Source organism: Myzus persicae, unplaced genomic scaffold (assembly GCF_001856785.1).
Source record: "Myzus persicae strain clone G006 unplaced genomic scaffold, MPER_G0061.0, whole genome shotgun sequence".
In the NCBI taxonomy this organism is placed as follows: domain Eukaryota; kingdom Metazoa; phylum Arthropoda; class Insecta; order Hemiptera; family Aphididae; genus Myzus; species Myzus persicae.
Window position 1 is genome coordinate 360344 of NW_019101569.1, and position 24913 is coordinate 385256.

Genomic DNA, 24913 nt, shown 5'->3' on the forward strand with positions numbered 1-24913 from the left:
AATTTAAAATAGGTTTTTAAATGTAAATATACATCATATAGGTATTATTAAATTATCTACCTGAATGATGATCCTCGACTTAAAACCTTAGTCCGTTGACGTGGTAAACGTTTTACAGTGAAACATCTAAAAAACCCATGATTTTCTACACATTTTTTCCAAAAACTTTTACAATCATTTCGAGTTTCAAATATAAATTCCACTATATCTTTAAAGTAACCCTGTAATTATTAAAGAAAACATTAAAATTCTATAATATTGATAACTGTATTTGTTAATCAATAATGTTGAGAAACTTACATATCCCTCAGGATGTAGTTTGATAAGAAATTTTTTACGTTTAAAGCTCAATTTCCTGATTTTGGCCCAAGAAAATGTATTGATTTTTGTAAAATTTTGAAAAACCAACACACCCAAATGTGCAACCGAAAGATTTAAAGGAACACCTTCAGGGTCCTACACAAAAAAGGTGATAAAAATTAGAATATTTTTAAAAAATCCAACAATTTGTGCAACTTACCTTTGCTGAATGCATTTTAATCCCATATAATTCACAACGACGTGCAGTTTCTAATAAATTTAAATCTGCTTCTGCTGGTGATTGCCCTCTACATAATAATTTTAAGAATATTATTTAATCAACAAATATATTAAATTGACTTACATATGCCTTTTATGACTTTCCATTATTCTTATTTCCATTTCTCTGTCTTGGTGTGGAACAAATTTATGTGACGATAAATAAGTGTGATCTGGATAATCGTCCGCAGAATAATCCCCGCATTCGGCTAGAACATTTTATTTATAATTAGTTGAAATTTATAAAAAAAAGTTTACTTTAATAAATTTTACCTTGTACAATATAAGAGGCCATTAAAGCAGCAGTGTTATCATTACATTGCATGTGCCCATGTGATAAGTCTCGTTTAACTTGTAAACAAAACAGATACCTGGTGTATTCCTCTTCCAATTGAGCAGGATCAGGTGTGTAGAACTTAACACAAAACCTCATTAACGGTTCCACAAGCGACAGTCCTATTTGTTTATTTAATGGCTTTTCTAGGTCTAACCAATGCTGAAAAACACAAAAAAATATTTAAGTGACTTCAAAGTGAGAATAATTTATTTGTAGTACAACTTACTTTTGTAGAACCTTCTTGATATTCAAGGCCAAAATAATCGGCTTCCAACAAGTTTAATTGTTTACATACTTGTTCAAATAACACTGACCCGTCAGCTTTGGTCTGTAATACAATATTATTTATAAATTATATTATTCTTAAAGAATAAACCAAGTTATATGTCAAACCTGCACTTGAAAGAGTGTAACTGAATCGTCCAACATTTGGACACGGACGTTGAGCATTTTCCCTCCCCTTCTGGGAGTAGTTGGAGGTGTTTTAGAACCAGCCACACCGGGAGTGGACTGTGAATGGGGTATTTTGTTCAGAGAACTTCCCAGCGAGCTCGGAGTAAGTGTTTGGTCTTTTTCAACTGGAGACATTTTCTATATTTATTTTAAAACTAATTTAAAAGTAACAAAAACCGAAAAAAATCACGAAACATAAAACATTAAAGTGGTTTAAATCATGTTTTCCTATCGACGTTGATTGATTCTGTGTGATTGATAGAATCTGTTTTACCGCGGTAACACCAATGAAATTCCATCTGAAATCAAAAATATGATAATATTAAGAACTGAACTATTATTGTAAAAATTAAACGAAGTTTAGTATTTATATTAATGGCAAACAGATATAAAATACAACACTTCATTGAGAAATGGGAGGATAGCGATCACACTTTTTATGAATCTATTTTTAATAGTTTAAAAGAAACGAGGGGATAGTAGTGACAAATTACTGTTGTAGTAAATTCTATTTATTTTAGCCGGCACAAATAAAAACGACTGCGGATACACGGGTGCATGACGACGAGTGTTGTGACCTTAAATGATTAGACGCCACCTAATTCAGTTGAACGTAATAAATAGAAAAGGTCTCTTGCATACAAAGCCGTACTTCGTCGTTCAATGGACTGCATAGCGATGCTAAATTGTTTAAATTAATGTGTCTTCAATTTAATTTCATACATAAACATATAAATGTATATAATATATATGTATATAAAAGAAAAATCGCATTACATGAACCAGAATACAATTATATGATATATATATATATATATTTAATTAAACTATGTTGATTACACATTTGTAACTTTATTTGTTTTACATACATAAAGAAAAAAATAAGCAGAGATGAGTTAATGTACAAGACCTTTTAATGGAAATCACAAGTTTTATTGATGCACGTGTTAAGGCAACTAGAAATCTAAGTAAATCTCGAGAAACAAAGACATTACTTTTGTTTTTATCTAATCGTACTTTACTGGTTGACTTCTAAATATTTGAACAATGTTTTTTTTACGAATTGACAAATAATTTTCATAACACTAGACATAAGAAATAATTGTATCCGTAGTTGTTTGTTTTACAACAACGGAATTTAAAATGCTGCTGATAATGCATTACATATCATATTCATAATAATCCAACAGTTGGATTTATTTAAATATGTACACATCACACATGAAATAATATCTTAATACATACCACATATTATTATGTAGGTTAGGTTAGCGAAGATACGGGTGAACAAAATTGAACATAATATGGTCACTGGTCAGTAGTTGGTCACTTATTTATTTATTTTAACATAGGACGACATTTATAACTTCCTTTATTTCTAAATAATTTTTACTCAAAAATAAATTTCAGAATTATGATTTAATAAAAATATGTTATTAAAATTATTTCTTACGAAACTGATAGTACCTCTATCTATGTATAGCCTATATATTCCTAAGTATAAGTTTTTAAGAATATAGATTTGAAATTACAATAAAAGTACGTATTTATTTTATTTATCATAACATGTAAATTTAAAGTAGAAAAATAAACTCGACGCTACACCACAGAGTATATTATGTTCATTCATTCTATGTTCTAAGTTCTTAATATAAACTAAAATATAATTATATTATATTAACCTTGTGTTGGTCCTATGAAAATTAAATTTATTTTCTACAGAGGATGCTGTTGGAGGATTATCTATAATCATGTATGTATCATTAAGAATTATCTAATTTCCATGTTTGTATCATAAACGATCATCACCCTTGACACCTTTGTCTGCGTAAAAATAATCCTTATGATGAAGGTAGTTAAAAATTACGTAAAATACATAAAATAAAATATCATATAATTTAAGATAAGGTTTATAAATAAATAACAAAATAACCTAACCTTTACATCTATTTTTATCATTAATGTAGTTGACTAAATTTAATAACTTTACATAAAGTGAATATAAAAAGTGAATGATAAAAAGCAATAAGATATTATACACGTTTTTAATCTTTACTCTTTAAAATATATTTTATTCTCATCTTTAGGGAAAGATTCTGAATGAAATAGGAGTTACATAATGCATAAACTTAACTTACAATTGTACGTGATTTAGAGCTATTAATTATCAATCTAACATAATAATTCAAACTAACCATTTTCCAGTTTGAAAAAGGAATACAAAATCAAATTAGTCAATATTGAAAACGGTAGGTCTTCATTAGTTTCGTTTCGTATGCAAGAACACAAAAACGGGAAATGTAATGAAATATACGGCGAATTTTGGCCACCTATGAACCATCTGGATCTAATTTGCTCCCAGAAACCACACACGAAGTTTAGCCCTAAGAATTTCTTCTGGTTCAGTTTCTTTGGGCACAAAAATCACAGATCATTATAAAATCGATACTTATAATCGAAAATCGTATGATCTTCAACTCTGTGTAATTTCAGGTGTAAATTCCAAACGATTTCAAAAAATATCAATCCTAAATTTCGTGTTCTCGAATAATCTCTTATCTAGTAAAACCGATTCACCTACCCCACTACCTTACTACCTTTAATAAATTACATTTATAATCAATATATAATCAATTTATAATCAAATTATATTTACAATCAATTACATTTTCAAAGTTCCTCAGCGGTACAGTTTTTTTTACTTGAAATAGTTCTATAATATTCCATTATTGCTAAGTAATACACTTGAGTGCTAATGTAACTGATACAGAAATTAAAAATGATACATTTATCAAAAAATTATCTTTATCGATTGGGATTTTACAATTTCGTTTAGCACCAGCAACGACAAAATATTATTTTAGGTTATATAGCTACTACTTTATGCTACCCCTGGCTGGTCCTTGTCTATTATACATTATTTTATACATAAAATGTTATGATTTATATTAAAAAGGCACACTAAATAAATAAAATTGATGATCATAGTGTTAAGTGTTTGTTACTAACTTCTTGTTCTATAGATTTAAGATAATCACAGACATTAATTTTATCCATCGACATAATAATTATTTTAACAATATTTTATATTAATATAAGTAATATTATAATATTATGCTACGTAAGCTTACATATTACAGCAGATAACAGGTTAACAGAAAAGTCAATATTATTGAAAAAATACAGTTTCTCCTCTCAAGATTTTCGAAGATGGACGCCCCCTGCGGCCTTGCGCAATTGGACTTCGATAAAATATGGGATCGGGCACAAATAGGTTTTTATATTAAATAAGTACAAAATTGTTAGCAATTTTTAAGAAAGTAGGCAATCAGGTTATAAATTAATGTCAATGATTTATTTAGTTACCATACTTTATTTAGAAAATATTATGTGAAACTGTGAACAATGATTCGCGGAAAAAGTATTACGGAATTCTAAGGAATTTTACAGAGGTTAGCGTCCTCGGTGCGCTAATGTCCACTTTAGATCTTAGTTTATTTTTTGCTTATAATCCTATTTGTACACACAAAAACTACAAAATCGAGTTCGTAGAATCTCTGTAATAAAAATAAGATGGGCAAAGTATTCCATACAATTGAATTCCAATATTTATGGGGATGATTCTACCCGTTGTAAATTATTGTCAGAAGATAGGACGACAAGTTTTTATCCGAACTATAATATGTTAAAACGCTTATCGTGTAATTTACACCATACAAACGGACTTTGGCCTGGGGGAGTACAAATTTATATAATAATATTTAAGGGGAGATGGCACGACTTTCGATAAGTAAAATGAAATTGATCGATAGCGGACGAATGACAGTCAATTATAATTTGTTATTAAGTGTTTAAACTATAATATGGTCTGACGAGAATAACTAACGTTTCAAGGGGAGGTGTAAACTAACAATTCTTATCAATGTTTCACATATTGTCGGGGGTAACGTGCACGTTCTAAAATATCAAAAATTTACAAACACTGTCATGTTATTGTTACGCACGTGCTACGAGTCACGGCGGAGTATAGATACTGAGCGTATATCCAGTAGCCACTAATCACCACTGTCTACAGTTCATCAGTTCGGTGCGTCGGTGTATCGATCGTCGAGCCAACACTTTTCAAAACAAACATAATTCTCATACACTTCAATGCGTGGTATTATAAAGATGTGATAATATTGGGTACAGGGTAAACTAAAACTGTATAATGTTAGGTAGAAATAAAAACTCAAGAATCAGAAGAAAAAAACAAACGCGATGGCAACTATAGATAGGAAGTGAGATGAAATAGGTACGCTGTACATGCATGCACCACGCCGTTGACACAGAGTCGGCAGTCGGCCCCGCTTGTGTACACGACTTTTTTATGACGACCGTAACTAGTTATTAGCCTTTATTAGGACGAAATCCGGCACGCTAATATGAATACAAAACAGACGCGATAGACGAGTCTATTCCAGATTTGGGTGTGGAATTCCAGTCGTTCGCGCGCGCAATGTGTGTGTTCTCGAATCACTTTTTCCCTCACTCTCGCGCGGTCTCTCTCATTTGTCACACGATGCCGCCAGCACTGGTATACACTCTGTACCTACTTATATATTATACAGACTGCGACAACCGCGCACTTAACAAAACCACACGGGTCTACACTATACAAATGAATATTGACTGTAAAAGGAAACGTCCGGTAGAGTAATGTTGTAGTAATGTACATGTGCGTTTATGTGTGTGAGTGTGTGTGGTGTACTAGTGTGTACGCACATAGTCATACGAACATCGTCGGTCACGACGACGACGACGACGACGACGTTATAGTTTTCGTCTCCGTGTTATATAGTCGGATACCGTGTAGAAGTTTAGTCACCGTCGACGACGACGTCAACGCACATGCCGCCCAGTTAATCTATCCCCACCAACGACTACGACGCCGCCGCAATGGGTGAATGTGGTGACTGGTGAGGGATATATTATGACCATTACCCTCCTACTATATTATAGTCCTAATACATTATTCACCCGCACATACAGGGCGATCAAAATTCGGTTGAAACAACAGCGAACAAAATCAAAAACAATACTCCAATCCACCGACCGAGTAATATGCCAAATATGAATCCATGAAAATGCAAAACATAAACGTTCCAACTCCACAAACAATAACAAAAAAAAGGGCGGAATTGGTTTACAAAAGAAATTAGTTTGAAAAAAACTTTGTACAATTTTGATATTTCATTAAATGCATACTACATAGACTAGATAATAGTAGACAGAGGCACCCCAAAATGTATTCTATTAAATTTTTTCTTGTAAATGTGTAAGGTAACCAATGTAATTCTCAGTGGGGAATGAAACTAACAATCATTACACGGGCCACAATCCACAGGCGTGTGTCGAATCAATAAACACAACAAATAACACGATTCAAACATTTATGATATTCCATAAAAGGCTACACACTTTTATACTAAGAAAAATATAACAGAGAATGCCTTTGAAGTTTGAAAACGTGACATTCACTCTGTATATTTCCAAATACCGATTCTGTGTCCTGTTGTTTGGGCCTCGCTGAATGGAGTAGGGACATGGCGTTTATAAAGCCGTATGCCATAATAATAATAATATCGGTGTGTGCATTCACACAGATCGGCAGACGTACATCCGGTCGCAGGAAATGTATGTTTTTATATTATGTGGAATATATTATATTATTTCATTTACCTAGAACGACAACTGAGTAATGACAAGGCAACTAAAGAATACAAGAAAAATATTATTTTTGAATGACAAAAATGTTTAAATGTTATATTAGAGTTAGAAGAATCTATTATTATTTATTTAGGTATGTGCTTATAAATGTCTGGTTTTACGTTAACCCTTATATATATATTATGCATTCTACTTATAATCAAAAACCTCCTTGAACAATATTAAATATATTTCAATTATTTTGTTTGCGTATAGGTGTAACAAAAGAGCATAAAATGTATTTTGTATTTATAAAGCGTTCAAGGGAATATCATTTCAAACCTAAGATCACTGAATACATTATTTATCGATTCATTCATTATTTCACAAGAAAAAACTACAATATTGAGTTGAATACGTAATAATAATTAGTTTTTTTTTAACATAAATAACTATTTAGTAGTTAGTAAAACGTCTGTCTTGAGAAAAAGACCAAAAACATAGTCAAATCAAGAATTATTTCGCTAGGCAACATTTCGCTTATAAAAATATGTCAACCATAATGCATGGCTAAAAATGTTTAATTAAAACACAATAGCAGTTAATACATTTGCCTCATATTAAGATTTATCAATTTATCAAACAATCTATGTTGTATATGTTTTATACATTACACGAGTTTAAATTAATCAACCTATCCTATAACAATCACTATAGTGCATCTGGACTAATATACTATAGAAATGTACATATCTTTAGTATATATATATAGAAATCGAAGGGAACAAACTTCAATATTGATCATTCGAAAGTGGGCCAAGACATATAGAATTAATTATCTATGAAGAAATTTGTTCATAATATCGTCAAAACAAGTCCTCAATTACCATGATGTTAATACTTACAATAACTAATGTCTAAACTTAAATATTATTTATTATGTACAAACGACGTTCGACACAGGCTCTTATAGATTAAAAAAAAACCATGTATTTATGTATTTTTTTAATCAGTCGTATAATCACCCACCGACAATAATTTGTTGAATTTAGGCTATACCTAAAATTATTATCTTTATTAATAGATGAGTGGACTACTTTGAACTTGTTATTACATGTTTGAAAAATATTTAATCAAAAAATCATCTAATGTAAAAATGTATTTAACTATTTTTAACTAAAGTAAAATACTAAAAATTAAAAACCACATAAGATATACTTAAGTAATATTTGTATGAGTGGAAAATAATTTTATAATAAGTAAGACCAATAATACATTTTGTATGCATTAATGCCAGTAATTAATTCACTGGTTTCGTTGTTTATAAGAATTAATCTAATAAAAAACTAAATGAGTACGTTTTGATTACAATAACCAACCTACACAACTGTGCCATCTAATCGAAATACACTAAACATATTTTGTATCTTTACTAACAAATTATTGATAGAAATGTCACCCACGCTATCAGAATAATACGATAGAAATATCGTAATTCGAAAATGTACGTTAAGTATAGAAAATAAAAAGTATTTTAACACTTATTACCTACTTATATTTAGTATTAAAATATTAAAACAAACCTAAAAAATTCGTCTCGAATGGAGCTTAATAAGTTCAATAGGTGTTGTACTTCGAATATTAGAAATAAAATAGTATAATATAATATACAAATTCAAAATGTCCATAATAATATTTTAAAATATATTTAGCTCTTTATTAAACTGAAACTTAGTCAACATAGACCACCCACCCATTTTTCATACATAAATGAAATGCCCATAAACAACAGTTATGGGTTAGGCGCCATCAAAGCAGAATAAATTAAAAAAGAACATGTGTGAATACCAGAGACGTCTCATTTAAATATAAATTTGATATTTACGAACAAATATCAATTTAAGCTTCTCGTGTTAATTCTCGTGTATTGGTAAGATTTTTTAATGCCACTAATAGTTATTATAATAATTGACACATTTATATTATTTATTTAAAATTTAACATTTTTAAAAATATGAAAGAAACAATACCCTTTACACTTACAAGTCGTAAATTTGATAATAAATTCGAAAATAATGATAAAAAAATCCCAAAATTACGATCGCTTAAATGTGGCGTTTCGTTTTCGGTTGTTTTCCCTTGTTTAGAGAAATTCTTATATATAACTACTTCTAAATATAGTCAAATAATCTTCTAGGCTCAATTCTAATTGATAGAACTATCTTGTCGAGATAAACATATTTTGTAACATAATGGCCGAAAAATGTCCAAAAAAAATACATCATTTTAAAGCCAATGTAGGTATAAAACACACATTCCTGAAACCACTTAGAGGTTAAGTTATAGGTAGGAGAATATAAAGTTGTTAGAAAAATACAAAATATTATGGTTCGATTATGGACGATACCTTCACAATGTAAATGGCGTATACCCACACAAATTATTATATAGTTAATAATTGATAAGATGGAAAAACTAAACATAACATAATACATAACATTTTACGCCCACCTTGGCGTGTAGGTAGTATTTAATATTTATACAAAATCCGTTAAAACCATTAGAACTTTGTGCTTATAGTACATAAATACTGAATGATTAGCATAGATATATCACACAATATACTTCATAATACTTAATTATACCATTTTTAAATTGTATTATATTTATTACCTAGGTGCTAATTAGTATTACATAATACATAATAGATAGTAATCTTATTAATGTTCCTCTTAAGTCTAACCTCCACTCTTCCAATTCATCCAATTATTTTTTGAATATCCCAATCCCTGTATTGTGTTAATGACGTAGTAAATTAGCTATTTATCTAGGAAAATTAACGGGTGTATAGAAAGCAAGTTAACTCGTTAAACAAAATTGTAGTGTTTGGAGTTTTGGACTGGCGCTAATTCATACACAATATTAATATTATATGTATTATATACTATCAATAAATAAAATAATGTACTGATTAGTTTAGCTAATTCAATTATTTAACATTTTAATGATTTAAATGATTAAATTACCCGTTTGATAACAATATTGTTTTGATAAAGGTATATCTCTTAATCAATTTTGACTCATCAAGTTGAAAAGAAGTCTGTAAATCAAATTGTATTAGATCTTATAACTATACGCGAACTAAGTTAGTATACTTTTTTATATACAATACATATTAATTATAATATGACAAAAATAAATTACGAGGCAAAATTTGAGGGCGCTTGGACAATTTTGAAACTCCACTAAAACTTAGTCAAAATAAATCATCAGACTTAGAGATACTGCAGATGTGTTATCAAAAATTAATGTTTATATTTCTCACTACTTAAAATGTAAATTTTTTTTTAAAAAAATAGGTACCTACTTTTATTATTTATACTTTTTTAATACTTTGAGTATAAATTAGTATCAAATCATGTTTACAGTTAATACCGGTGTCGTATATTGTATCTTAACATTAAAATATACCCACCTATTTTTCATATACATTAAATCATATTATATTGACGACTGTCTACAATATACGACTCAGGTTAGGACGGTTAGGTACTATACCTAACCTATAAAACTTTAACGGAAAAATCAGTTGGTCCAGAGCGATTTTGTTATAAGGAAGTTTTACTATATTTAATTTGTTATACTAATTCAATAATTAGTAAGTATATTGTATAATATAATCATAATGTATCATAAATATTCTACAAGTAACTACATCGAATACAATTTAACATTCATAGTTATACTTAATTTAATATTTTGGTTAGACCAAATAAAACAGTTTTCTTATTGATTTAATAATAATTAGTTTTGCTGTTATAAGTATTACTTAAGAGGACGCCACACCCGCATGTGTTGTCTCCGTCTTACAAATATACAACATAGCAAAAACTGTTTAGCGCGGTACAACTTTTCTCACACCATATTTGTTGTAGAATTACCAAATTTTCACAACACATAAAAAAGAACTTTATCTGTGCAACAGCGTGCTTTTTTTTTAATTACACTATCCAATCATTTTTTATAAGAAAATGAAAAACACAAAAAACCAAAATGTTTAGAAGCAAATAACTTTTATTGTATTTATGTTATCTAAAATATAGGCACGCTGTTGCATAGATAATTTTCTACTCAATATGTTCAGAAATTTTGGAGCCACTACTACAAACACAGAACGATAAAAGTAGTCCCGCGCAAAACAGTTTTTGCTATGTTGTAACTTTGTAAGACGGAGACAACACATGCGGGTGTGGCGTCCTCTTAAGGTATTAACGTTTACTTTTTAAAATTCCTAAAAAACATTACAAAATATAAACATATAATATATAAACACTGTTCATCTAATCTACGTTTAAATTAAAGCAGTAATGTGTAAATATATAACATCAAATTTAATTAATTTAATACTTAAATCTTAAGAGAAGTTTTATGTGCCCCTATAACTAATAAGCACTTGTTCAATGTAGGCCAATGAGCTATTGTTTAAAATTGATAAAAAACGTGCCTATTTAAAAAAAATATATGTCTTAGTTTTATGCTGAAATTTTTTAACACAAATCGCGCAAACCACTCGAATTCAGAACATCCCGATATGCATGCACATAAAGATAGTTGTAAATCGATCCGTCTGCTGCCCTCTGGTAAAACTTTAAAAATGGGTCATTCAGAACGGGTTTATAAAATATATTATTATGAAGACAAATCGTATTTTCATCCGTACCTAATTCTTTAGCAAAATATCAAACGTTCAAATAATTAAACATTCAGGGATTTGATTTAAAGTTACAGTAGCACTATTTTGGCAGAAGTGCACACGTAATTAAACATATGGATTTGTAAATGTGTTTAATATTATGTTCAATAAACCAGAGAAAACGCCAGTGGCAAACTTTTTCCGGCGGTACTAGTAATTTTAAAGATTATTTTATACATATGTATAGTGTATACCTATTGCATGATATTGAAACTTGCGAAGGTATAAATTGTTACTAATATACATTTTAAGTAGGTATGTAAAATATTAAATGTAATGCTAAAAAAAATGTTCTATCAATAAAGTCATGGATATTATATTGTTTTTGAACGTTTTCATATAAAAAAACGTAAATGAAAATAATTATTGTTATAATAAAAACCATACTATATAATATACAATTTACGTCAGTAAAATAAACGACTTTCTGCTATATTATGAAGCCTATTTTAAAACAGTAAATCGATTTGCTAACTCTCAAAAAGAATATGTTTTATTTTACTTATTTATAGGTACTATATAAATACCGAGTGATTATTTTATTCAAGCACACTCATGATTAGCTAAGCTATTATAAGCGTTAATGCAAAATATTATTTTTGTATTAACTTTCCTTACGTATAACTTTAATATTATCAATACCAAAAATTCTTGCATTTAAATCAACAAACTTGGAGTCTTTATAAAAAATCTTCAATAGACAATAGTTGCAAAACAGAACACTTTTGATATTAATTATTTATAGTAATTACTCAAATTAGGTACACATTTATATTTAGAAGTATGCATATATATAAACATTGATTAAATATATTTAAGTTATATACTGTGATACTTCCGTTCTTTAGTAATTACTAATATTAATATAATAATTACTCATAAAATTCATTAAAAGAACGTTCCTCTCCCCTCCTGACTGTTTTCGGTGTAGTGGGACATCTTCCCCATGCCTATTTTTTTAAAGTTTAATATTTATTATTTAATAAAAAAATTTTTTTTTATCTAATGTCTAATTTTGTCTTAAGACAGAAATCCAAATATTTGGACTTCAAAAACTGTGTGTTATTTGATAGTAAAAACAATACCAACCGAATAATTATTTTTGTGTCTCCCGAAATCATGTGAGTTGTCAAAATCAGTCAAATGGTGTATATTGTAATGTATGCGTAGAACATTTTTTACTTCTCTAGAAAAATGTTGGCTCTTATATTTATTTAAAATTACTTTGAATTGTGTCAAATAGATATTATGTATTATAATTCTTGTTTTAAACATAACTTATTATGATTTTTATTGTTTAAAGTAGACAATGATCAAAAATATAAATCTATAATTTATTTGTTTACGAAAATATTTTAAATTTATTTCGTGGTTGAATAAATTAGACATTAAGCCCGAAAAAAATTAATATGAAAATAAATAGGTACGGTACCTGTACATAATTTCATAATTAATATACCTATTTATTTTTTTAACCTCTTTTCGCATAGAATTACTCCAAATGTATCACGTAGCTACAGGTTGAAAAATAAACTAAATAATACTTTAGGGAAATTAGTTACGTAATCTTAAAATACATATCGTTCAAAATCTAAAATCTAAAGCAAACTCGGTCTATTACAAAACTTATTTTGATAATTTTGTTACTAATTACAAACCAAAATTTAATAATATTTTTAAATATTTAATTGTAGATCGGTACTTAAATAATATTATATAGGTATATGTATTCCAGAATATTTAGGTGATTTTTGGGTGAAATGTCATGAGGTTCAAACATTCTTGATAAAAGTCTACAAATATGCTATAGATAATTTTAAGGGTTTTTATATTTTAATTTGATAGTAGGCTAATTTACTCTTCTAGAATGGATTCTGATAACAAATTTGATGATGTACGTTCATAAGACGATTACGGAACATATATATGTAGGTGATAACTTCCTCTTAAAAACTGATTGAGGCTACATTTGGCAAAAATCCATTGTTAACAATGACATTGTTCGATTTAAAGATGAAATAATGTTGAGAGAAAAATATTAGAAATGTCTACTTCCACTTAACATATCGTCATAAATAACCGAGTAAATACAACATACATAAAAAGATGACTCAGCTTCTCAGAACTACTCAGTACTGATTGCACATGATAAGATCTATTTGGATGAATATAAATTAATTAGTCACACGTGAACTTGTTTGTACCTTAGTAGCTAACATAGGTTATTTTGAAAACAATTAATCGCTCCATTTTTGTTGGTTTCTAATAATGACTTGTGACGTATAGGCACATTTTAACATTTTTTTAATGAGACAAGTTTGTTTTAATACAATATAGGTGGACAAATCGAGGATCTGTTAAACGCTAACAAAATTGACAAATTAGGTAGTTAAGGAAACAATATTAAAAAATGTACAATAAGCTCAATTCTACGTGAAAATATAATGATTTTCTCAATATTCAGAAAATGGACTTATGTATTATAATTCATAACGTTTTATGAGGATGACGGCGCAATATTTATTTTCTCTCTCAAACCTAAATGCAACCTACCTGCCTAGAACCATTGAATTCACATAATATCGTTTTTCATGTTTTTTGAGTCATCTTAGAGTAAAATCACCATTCACAGATTTTATAGGGTATAATATTTTTGGGGGTTTGGAGAATCGGTTTTTATTTTTTTAATTTTATTGACTTTAAAAATAAAAATTCATTTTGTAATTTTAAATGGATACCTATTTAATTTTTTTGATACAATATTTAGAAAAATCGATATGTTCTACCCTCAAAAATGTTGTTTTCTATAACTTTTTTAATTGGAGAGTTTACTCTCAGATTAGTCAAAAACATAAAAAAAAAAGATTTTGGGTGAATATATTTTGTATAAATGGGTATAAGCCAACGAGAAAAAATAAACAATACATAAACATTCTCTTAATAATTCTAAGTCTTATAACAGTTAAGGTTAAAGTAGGTAATGGCATGTAATAGTTAAGTAAAATCTTAACTGTAATGACAAATGTGTACACAAAGTCAAAACAAACAGGTAATAAATATACCAATGAACAAAATTTTAACTTGCTTATTATTAGTGACAACTGATAAGTGACGATGCATGGAACAGTTATAAAGGTTAATGCTCCAATAGGTACCTTATAATTTGAGTAGCAAATATTTCAATACTAATTTAACATTTATTAATAAAGCCTAAAATCATGTGATGTTAAGAAAGTTAAAATTTAAAGTAGGTACCTATTATACGTATTAATTTCTTCTAAAATAAAATATTAAGTTCTGACTCACTGATATTACCTAAACACAAAACATTAAGTATAGTAATAAATAACTAAAACAATTGTAGTAGGTAGAAGCCAAAACTTATAAAATTGAATACACGAAAACTCGAGCGAAAACTTGACAACAGGAAACAACAAATAGAGCAAAGAAATAAAAATATAGATATAAATAAAATACTTAAGAGTTTTATTAACCTTTTATACGGGACACTATTTATGCCCGGCAACCTGTGTATGCAACATAAAATAAAAAATTTTCAAATTTTTTTTTAAACTCTAATTTTGAGATCTATATGGTCCTCCAATTATTTGTTTTTTATAATGCGTACTAGGGTTTCTCATAGATAACTGTAGTTACCAGCAAATTATAATATTATAAAATACAGGAAGGTAATAATATATATGGAGCAGTGAATGGTGTATATGTTTTGGACATACTTAATAGTACGTCTGGGGCAGTGAAAGGGTTAATTAAAAATATTTTCCTGTATGCTTATCTACTGAATATTTTATATGTGCAAAGATTCTTCAAACAAAATACATAAATTCTGAATAGTAGAAAGTAGATGGCCAGTCAGGGAACATAATATAGTTAATTGCAATTGAGAATAGAGATAGATAGGACGTACAGATTATGTGAATTTTATTACTTCTATAGTATCAGATCATTTAAGCAACAGTACCTACAATAACTATTGTAATTTACAGCTATGTTCTGAATTATATGAATACAGTTTATACGGCAATAACATTTGTATAGCTTGTGACAAAGCCATAATAGACATTAGGTCAATACAGAGTTAATAAGTGTGCAGACTTATCCCATATCTGTTAAGCTCTATTTTACAAATTTAAAACATTTTAAGTACCTACCTAGCTCGAGTACCTATAATTTATAATTATTGCTTACAAAATTGTATTTTTCATTTTTTTTTTAACAGATTAGATTTAATTCTTGAACAGTAAATTATACATACATAAATACTAAACTTGTTAACTGATTTGGAACCTAATTATTACAAGCCGATTACAAGCTTAATGTTATGAAATTGAACACCTGAATGCAACTAAGGCAATGATGATAAACTGTTATCAATTGTATATTGAACAAGTAAATATAAACATTTTAAAATTAATTTTAACTAAGTATGTAGAATGTAGATAGGTACTCATATCTCTTTTTTCTTTAACCGAGAACCTCATAGGAACTAGTTTTCTATTACTGTTCGGACACTATAACTGTTTATTAATGATCAACCTAACATTACATTTTTGTTAATATCATGACATGTACAATTGACATACATGACCTTTTGGCCATTCTTACACCATTTATTAGGTAGTAAACATTTAAAATAAATAAAGACTATTAACAAGTTTACAAATTGAACCAAGTATCTACCTAAAATAATTTATTGTACAAAAAACCAACTATCGACAATTTATTTATTTAGTTGATAGATTTTCAACTCATTTTGTTAACATTGTCGGATGTTGCAAATAAGGAGGTGTTTTATTATATTTGAATCATATTAAGATGATATAGATAATTATACCTATAATATAAGTACGAGTATAAATAAGTAGGTATGACTTAACTATCTATAAATTAATTTTCAGATTAGTTTTACAAGAGGTTTTACATTTAAAAATATAAAATTATATTTATCAGTACATATAAAAGTTTCCAGCAATCAGTTTTTTAACTACCTATAAAATGTGTTTATTACCAATTCTAAACATGGAGGTAGGTCACACTCATTATTGCGAGCATTATTGTTAATACAGTGTACCTACTTGGTTATTTTTTAATAATGCATAAAACAGAATAGGTATTGAAGTCACAATCGTCAAATTAATTATCTAGGTATGTTAAGAATTATGAGATCCATAAGCTATATAGTGCTAAATAATAACAAAGGACAATTTAAATATTAAATTTAACAATTAATAATAATATGGTAAATTTAAAGTTATCGCGCACAATGTGAGCACCTACCTATTATTAATGAAGATAAATATTTGAACATTTCATTAACGATATAGTTTATTCATAATATACAGTCTTGAAAGCAAGACAATAAATAGGTAATAAGAATTCCAGAGTAGTATTCTGTAAAATGTAGTTATACTGCTTATACTTAAAAAAGGGTAATACTACCGATAGGATACATCTAGGTTCCACGTATATCTCACCAAATTATTATCTCTGTACATAGATAAAATAAATGCTACAAATCACAATTGCTATAAATATATGTATTTAATATTATGCGTTTGTAACAATCTCACCTTATGAATAAAAATCTCGATAAACATGGAGAAAGAAATATCTAGAGATGCCTTCATATAGAATAAATGATAATAAAATATACAAATATTTAACTATGTTTTAATAAGACAGGAGTTGTACCTCCTAAACAACAACCGGGCATTTTAATCACAAATAAGTAACCCCGTAAGTAACCATACTGATAGTGACCATATCGGACCATTTGGTTGTACCTATCAATTTAATATCATACGAGTAGACTTTGGGCTTTTGACTAATGAACATTCCAAAAAATTGCGATTAAAATTTAAAAGAGAATTTAAAGCAGATCAATAAGATCCACACGACAGTCGTAGCCAGTGCTTAAGCAATAATATTACAGTTGACAAACTCCACAAACCCTTCTCTCCTCTCCAAAGAACTCAGTTTAAGTTTTGATTGTCCACCCTTTGTATCAACTTTTCCCTCATCAACAATCTCTCTTCTAACAACGTCAGTATAATTATGATTACACTCAATTTTATACTCCGATTTGGCCTTTAAGTCAATTTGTGTGCTTTACAATATGTAATGGCTTGAAAAAAAAACCCCTACGAAGCAGTCGTGTTTCCGTACACCCCACACGCATACGCACACCCACACACACACGTCTTTTAGGGAAATCGAGGGTGGGCGAGCGGGTGACGGCGGTGGTGCGAGCGCACAATAATATTTTGGAGAAGGTTCGGTTGGATCGTACATATGGTGCACCGCGAGACCGTGCCATCGACTCCCAGGACACCACCTGGGAGACCAGATTAAGGATTAAGGACCGCGAAACCGTCGGCGGAACAAGCGCACGCACGCGCCCCCGACAAGCAGCTGTGCGTACAAGGGAAGAAAACCAAAAAAACGCGCAGAACCCTCGAGCAGACACTCACCTCCGATGAAGACGAAACGTGGAGACATCACCGCTGCAGTCACCACAGCTCGGAGGACGACGGTCCCGACGGTTCACCAACCGTAATTGGAACAGACTAATCCGCGCGTACAACACATCGCGCGCGTCGCCGCGGTCGGTCGGGCCGTGTGGAGAAAACGCACCGCGCGCATACACTCACACTGACACACACGCGCGCGCACGAACGAGTAACGCAACCGACGACGCGATCACACTCGCTCACACACACTCGCTCACACACACACACACACACACACACACGTCTACAATTTATTGTACTGATTAAGTACTACAACGCGGACCCGTAAATCGGGCAAGGAGTTAATCAGCGGAAAGAAAAGCCGCACACGCACGCCCACTGCGACAGCGGGTCGGACCACTCGAAGACGAGACTCGCGAGAGGGCCGAACGACAGGAGCGCAACAGCAACACGACGGGCGACGACTGATGACGGTACCCGTGCGACGTCAACTTGCGATGGTGTCGGCGAGTCCGGACGGTGTGTGCGCGACTCTGCCGAGTGGAGAGATCGGCGTTCGGACGTGCGTACGGGCGGCGGCGACGACGGCAGTGCGTACGGTTTCCCGCCCGCCGGCCCAGTGCTGCCACCCGGCGGCCGTGTCGCGAACTAGGCGTGCCAAAGACCGATGATAATCGCGCGCTCGTTATGAACCACTACGCCGCCACCGTACGCGGTACACTCTACCGAACAACTGTACCGCACGCCACCGCAAGACGACGACCCCGCGATACGTCCAGACGGTTACAGTGGCGTGGTGACCGGTGTTTAACTTATGCGATTGCCAGACCCTAGAAAATAGAAATGCATTGGCTATATTTTACCCATGTGATATTACATGCTAATTTTTTACTATTTGTGACAGGGTTTGAAATTTTGTCACCAATTGAATTAGTTTAATAATATCATGATACATTATATTATGGTCATTATACACAATGCATTTCAAATATTATCATTTTTGTTTGTTTTTGATTATAAAATATAATATATTGAAATTAAGTGATTTTATTTAATGTACTGAAAAATCTAAACTAGATAGTAAAGTAGTATTATAGTAGTAAAACTAATTAGGAGGAAACATTGTTTAATGTCCTTACTGTAAACACATCGATAGTTAAAAGCATCCCTTAAAAGTATCGACGTGCGACGATCCAAAACAGTGGATTTTTTAATACATTTCGATACATCAACTATTGATATTAAAACAATTTTGGCCATCTCCGGGACGACCTCCTCGGATCGTTGGCGTCAGTGACGTCACCACATCGTCGCAACCGACCGACGCTACGGGAGATCGGCAACGGTCAAAAGGCTTTAGGTTTATAGGTTCCTGCGATTTAAACCACCACCGTCAATACCGGCCGAAAACTGTGGAATTCAGTGTGCGTCCATGCTGCAGGCCACTGTGGAATACCTACCTACGACCTACCTGCTGCTACGATTAAAGATATATCTTCACGCAACGTTATTGTACATAACTTACGTCGAAATTCCCTGAAATAAGGGTGGTAAAGGACGAGTGAGCATACGTGTACAGAATTCGTTTATCGTCGTGGTATTTTTGATAGGACGTCGATTTTACATTGGTATCTGGATTAAATATATATCATAGTATGTTTAATGTATATATAGTAAATATATTGAAGGCCACTACCGACTACCATACAGACGACGGTTTGGCGTCAAACGTGTGAACGCTTCGTTTTTCAAGCCGACCTTAATGCGGTTACATGTCTTCCGCCGAGTTCATGCACCCTACCCAATCAAACTGTCTGCTTTAATATTCAATAATATTATATATAATATCATATATCATATTTTATAACGCCAAGCTGCAAATCTGGTATACGCCGTGGCTACATTGTACCTATAAATATGTGTCTAAATATTTAGATTTCATATGCGTAACCTCGGAATTAAAAGAATTTTTTTTTACGCTACGAAATAACATAATTTTTCTTCACCGTCTTCCCGTAGCTTTTTTCAATAAGGGTATGCTGTTTATACAGTAAGTTATCACTTCAGTACTTTTTTTCAACATATGTAGCTACACTCACGTCTATATGTCTACCCGCCAGCTGGTGATAGTCTATGTCTAGAGAGTTCTTCATTTTAAATTAATTTAAGTAGAGTACCGGTACCTATCTAATATTGAAGTAGGTACCAATCTTTAAATTGCTAGTTGCAGGTACGAGTATCGACAATATGTATAAATATATAATATTGGCAAAATACCCTCGTGAAGAAAGAATTGAGTATTATTGAGCGAGCATATAACGAGCGGTATTGTAGATATATAGTATCGATATAGGTGTATAAGTATATCATACTGTCTGAGTATAATCTAAAAGCTTTCAAGCAGCCAACAATTTTCAGTTTTATACTGCTGCTAAAGCTTAATGAAATTATGCCTAATGCCTATGATAGGATCTATATAAACAAATAATACGAAGCGACGACGATAAAGCACAATAATATACATGTACTTCATATTTATATGATATACATATATATTATTATGTAATATAGTTTAGTACTAAAATCGCTTATATGGATTATTTTACACCATAATAATGTTACCTGAATTTTACAAACGTATATCTACACGCGTACAAGTACCTACACAACAGCCTTCGTTGAAAGTATGAAACTGAGTATTTCTTCCAAAGAACCTGTGCGTATAGGATTTGTTCCATGGTGATGGTGTATAGGCAGTATAGGTTAGGATTTGCGTGAGTCACAGAAAAACACGACCCGCAGAGCACTATTAGGACTCCTTGCAGGATCAAATGAGTATTGATGCCTCTATTTTACTAGCAGATTGAAATATATTGAAAAGCGTGTCAATCTAAATATTGTCAATATTATTGATAGTACAGGGGTTAATGGTACTCTTATTATATATCGAAGCCCTCCCCGGCGCATAATCCAATATAGAAAAATTGGTTAGGAGATGAATGGTGATGAGATCACGAGGCTCGCTACACACAAGATGTCAAAACTAGTCTCGCATAAATATCGTCGAAGTCCACATCACTACTAGTCAAGAGCGAGTAGTATTACACTATTACTTATGTCATCGTCAGTAACAAAAAGTTAATACCTCAAAATAAGAAAAAAAATCAATTTTTCAAAACCACCTCTTGTACCCTCCCTCCCCCCTCAGATGAGCGGCATTACAGCAAGCACCCTATTACTAATATAGTACCTATATAATATATACAACAACGGCAACGAGAAAACAGTTAAATCGAACATCGAGCAGTGTGACGGAATTTAATGGACACGGAATAAAATACCTTTTTCCACTCACCAACTGCAACATTGTACCCACTCAGGCGTACACCACAATACTAAATATATGAACTACCTAAGCTAGCTGAGTTTATACCGCAGCGCGGAAGTCGGAAAAGTGAAAACCACACTGCATGGTTTAGAACTTCACATTGGATTTTTCATTGACCATAAAAGAGTTAAAAAAGTTGACGCTATATTATACAACCAGTATTACTGTATTACAAAACTAATTTTTAATGATTAGGTGGTATCCGCTGAAAACCTAATACCTGGGTTATATTATACTGATGAGTTGTGACTCGTTAAATACCAAATAATTCGTTATTTTTTTTGATTTTTTGTATCATCCACATACTACCTAAAGGATAAAAGTAATTCAATGTGTAAAATAAGATGCGTATCTTGAAGTATAACATAATTTTATTTAATATTATTATAATTATTTAATTAGGTACATAATTACTGCAGACACACGGCTAGTATACCCACATATAGTACATACTTCAGTTTGTCTGATAAATTCGCACAAAATGCAGCATTCTTTTAAACCCAGTTAAACTAAGCTAACTACAATAACACTTAAACTAAGTGAGTTAAGAGAATGAAACACATTTTCTCTGTTCACATCGGGATAAGTATAATTGAGTTTTTATATAATTCAAAAATTGCTAGCAACTTCTAGTTAATATACTAACTAATTTATACTATGTGACCTTTTTTCAGTATAAAATATGTATAAGCAATAAGCATTGATAAAATATTTAAATGTACATTTAATCTTTATAGTATATAAGTATTAAGTATCAAAATTATCTTATGATCTAATAAAATAACCACCCATTTTAATTTTAATTTTTTCTATTATTACATTCATCTCATTGTATTATATAATAATTAATAGCCAATAAGTATACAGAAAAAAACATTGACCTGGATGACAAGCGGCATTATAAGAAGTATATAAACATTATTAACACACATTATAGAGCCCCACATAAGAAACAACAAATTAAAACTGTACCTCTTAGAATGCCAGAGACCGAGTTCTCCATACTCCATTGAACGAACTATTTAAAATAATAAAAACAGATCAGAGTTCAGTTGTATAGTATTAATAGTAAAAAACGTGCACTTGAAAGTTGAAATAAACAATATGAACGTTAGATAAAGTTATTATTATTTGCATTGGCGTAGCTATAATAATATATATAGGGATGAAAATAAATGGCTATAGCCATATATCATTAGTGAGCTAAAATTATGTAACTATGTGTCCATGTATATTGAACAGCCGTTTTTTCATGTAGTAAAAACGTTATGTGTGAATTGACCCTGACTTTTAAATTATAGATGTTTATCTATATATTTATTATACATTACGAAATGAGTTTTTCATTAACTGCTAATCTCGGAAACTGGACCGATTTCGATAAAAGTTATAGGTACCAATAGATTCCTTCTCCCTGCACTTTGTTAGTGTTTCAAGCTTCTTTTTTTCTTTTTTTGTGAAGTTGGCTGACACATGAAGTTCGTTTTGGCTTACAAAATCGAATATTTAGTGGTTCACATATTATTATAACTTATAAGGTTGCACTAGTTTCTAAAATAAATAAAAGAGTATAATGTTGAATTTATTGTTTGTTATTCAAATGTAGGTAGGTACAACCAAAGGTAATATCATTTTTTGCGAAGCTTATATAGTCTATAGACTCAAAAACTACTAGACCGATTTTGACGAGTTTCAGAGATCATTATTATTAGTATAGAGATACCAAATTATACACAATGTATATATCATTAGGAAATTTAGGTATGTAAATTAAGATAAATTAATGTCATATATTCGTATGACGACATGGATTAAGTATAATACGTTAATTTATTGAAACAAAAAATAATTTTATCAAATATCAAATATATTATGTAATCTTAACGTACAGTTTATAAATGTGATTGTTAAATAAAACAACAACTATTTACGCTTTATGAAAATGATAAGATACCTACTATACATATACAAACAGAAAACCGACTTACAATGTCTACATTTTAAATTAACTTAATTTATTACAACTTATGATTTGCTAAACAGAGGAGGAGGTACATATCATACGGAGTCGGTTGACATTTAATCATTGTATACATTCTACACAATTAACTATTATACATAATACTTATATGATAGATATGCTATCTCCTTTTTGTATTAATCAACCTAACCTTACCTACAATAATATTTATAACTTCCAAACTAATATTTATTTCATAAATCGTCAATGGTCAACCAAAGTGTATAGAGTTTACTGAGCAGCTTCCTACAATCTTACTGAAACAGATAGGTACTGAATAAATTGTATATAGATTATATAGACTATATAGATACCTACTATTATACTAAACATTGTGTTTGATGAAATGACACATAATGTATGATAACTAGTAGGATGTGTTTCTTTCTTTCTTTAATTTGCTATTTTGTAAATGAGTGTATAATATAATATCTAATTATTATGAAAGTGTCAGTGTATTTAAATTATAATTATGTGTACACAGAACACACATTACCTACATACAATTCCTATTATATTAAAGTAGTATATTGCAGTATAAATTAAATATATTCTGCTTATGTGAGTTGAATGTATTAAAAAAAAAACATTTTATTACAAATTGAATCATATAAATTTGTTAATAATTATACATGGTCTATCCTAAATATAAAATTTAATTAATTAGTTATACTACAATTTACAATAATAAGTATTTATAAAGTAATCATTCATCATAAATTATTTAAATATTTCATTATTTCCATTATATATTCATATCTAAATGAAAGTAGCCTAAAATATAGATGTATTGTATTAACTTTCTACCTATTGGAAAATTGTCATTACTTTTAATCGTCAAGTTTACAGAATAATTATTAACATAGTAACATAGAGTATAGGCACATCACACATATATGTAGCTGTAGCTAAAATATATTTCATAAAGTCCTAATGAGATTAGGACGAATGTAGTTAAAATAAAAATGTATGTTATACCTACTATACATTTATAATTAATATAGTAAATAAATTTGTAATACAACTAAATTAATAATTATAAAATTGTCCGTCAATTATTACAAATCTCTCTTAATTTATGTTAACACAATTAATTAATTACATTTAAAATATATTATGTATAATATATGTTCAATTTTGTTTTTTCTCAAATATAGTATTTTATACATAATTTCATAATACCTATTTAAACATGTTTAACTTT

At 30.2% G+C, this 24913-nt stretch overlaps 1 protein-coding gene across 1 annotated transcript in view; it reads right to left on the reverse strand.

The window, feature by feature from the left end:
- LOC111029664 (FERM, RhoGEF and pleckstrin domain-containing protein 2-like) overlaps positions 1 to 18825 on the reverse strand; it is a 34826-nt gene extending 16001 nt beyond the window's left edge. Inside the window, exons 1-8 of the mRNA XM_022308776.1 lie at positions 18302 to 18825; positions 1310 to 1668; positions 1143 to 1244; positions 853 to 1075; positions 665 to 788; positions 521 to 608; positions 301 to 456; positions 61 to 221 (exon numbers count right to left, since the gene is read on the reverse strand). Of these exons, the coding sequence (XP_022164468.1) occupies positions 61 to 221; positions 301 to 456; positions 521 to 608; positions 665 to 788; positions 853 to 1075; positions 1143 to 1244; positions 1310 to 1504 (1049 nt within the window). The 5' untranslated portion in view covers positions 1505 to 1668; positions 18302 to 18825. The remainder of the gene's footprint in view (positions 1 to 60; positions 222 to 300; positions 457 to 520; positions 609 to 664; positions 789 to 852; positions 1076 to 1142; positions 1245 to 1309; positions 1669 to 18301) is intronic.
- Between the last annotated feature and the right edge of the window lie 6088 nt (positions 18826 to 24913).